Raw genomic sequence first — 675 nt, 5'->3', positions numbered from 1 at the left:
CATTCTCTAGGCAGATAGACCTGTAAAACAAAGATAGATCCACCTTCCTAGCCTCTAACACCTATGACTGGGACCTCACAGTCGATTTGGTATATTTGCACATACTAGGTATTATAAACACAAAGGTGCCACTTGTGCTAAGATTCTCTGCAGATAAGAGGGAGGAAAGTGCAAATGGAAAAAAAAAAAGACCCAGGCTGCATTAGTGCACCGTAGGATCAGTGTTTCATAGTGACTTATACACTTGTATGTCTCTTAGGCTTTTGCTTTAACCTTCAATGTGTTTGGTTTTTCTGCCCTTCAGGAAGGTCAAAGGAGGTAACATAGATGTACATCCATCTGAAAAGGCCCTTGTCGTTCATTATGAAGTGGAAGCAACTATTCTTGGTGAGATGGGGGACCCCATGCTGGGGGAACGCAAGGAGTGTCAGAAAATGTAAGTTCCAAGTACATTTTTTAAATTATTTTTGGAAGACAAAAATCTGAGGCCTTCTAATTCCTGAGTCTTGAATTATAATATCGTGTTGTTTCTTTTGTGTTATTGGTACTTTATCAGACTTAACACCACCTTAAGGAAGTGTTTGGAATTCTAGAAGTAATATATAGATTCATAGATGTTAAGGTCGGAAGGGACCTCAATAGATCATCGAGTCCGACCCCCTGCATAGGCAGGAA

General features: G+C 40.1%; 1 protein-coding gene across 1 annotated transcript in view; it reads left to right on the top strand.

Annotated features, from left to right (window-relative positions):
* The first annotated feature begins 304 nt into the window (after positions 1-304).
* Positions 305-675, top strand: part of KIFAP3 (kinesin associated protein 3) — a 110987-nt gene continuing 110616 nt past the window's right edge. The window contains exon 1 of the mRNA XM_025196770.1: positions 305-436. Within this exon, the coding sequence (XP_025052555.1) occupies positions 393-436 (44 nt within the window). The 5' untranslated portion in view covers positions 305-392. The remainder of the gene's footprint in view (positions 437-675) is intronic.

The sequence above is a fragment of the Alligator sinensis genome, unplaced genomic scaffold, assembly GCF_000455745.1.
Source record: "Alligator sinensis unplaced genomic scaffold, ASM45574v1 scaffold31_1, whole genome shotgun sequence".
In the NCBI taxonomy this organism is placed as follows: Eukaryota; Metazoa; Chordata; order Crocodylia; family Alligatoridae; genus Alligator; species Alligator sinensis.
Note: the sequence above shows the minus strand (reverse complement) of the source record. Positions and strands in the feature narration are given on the sequence as shown.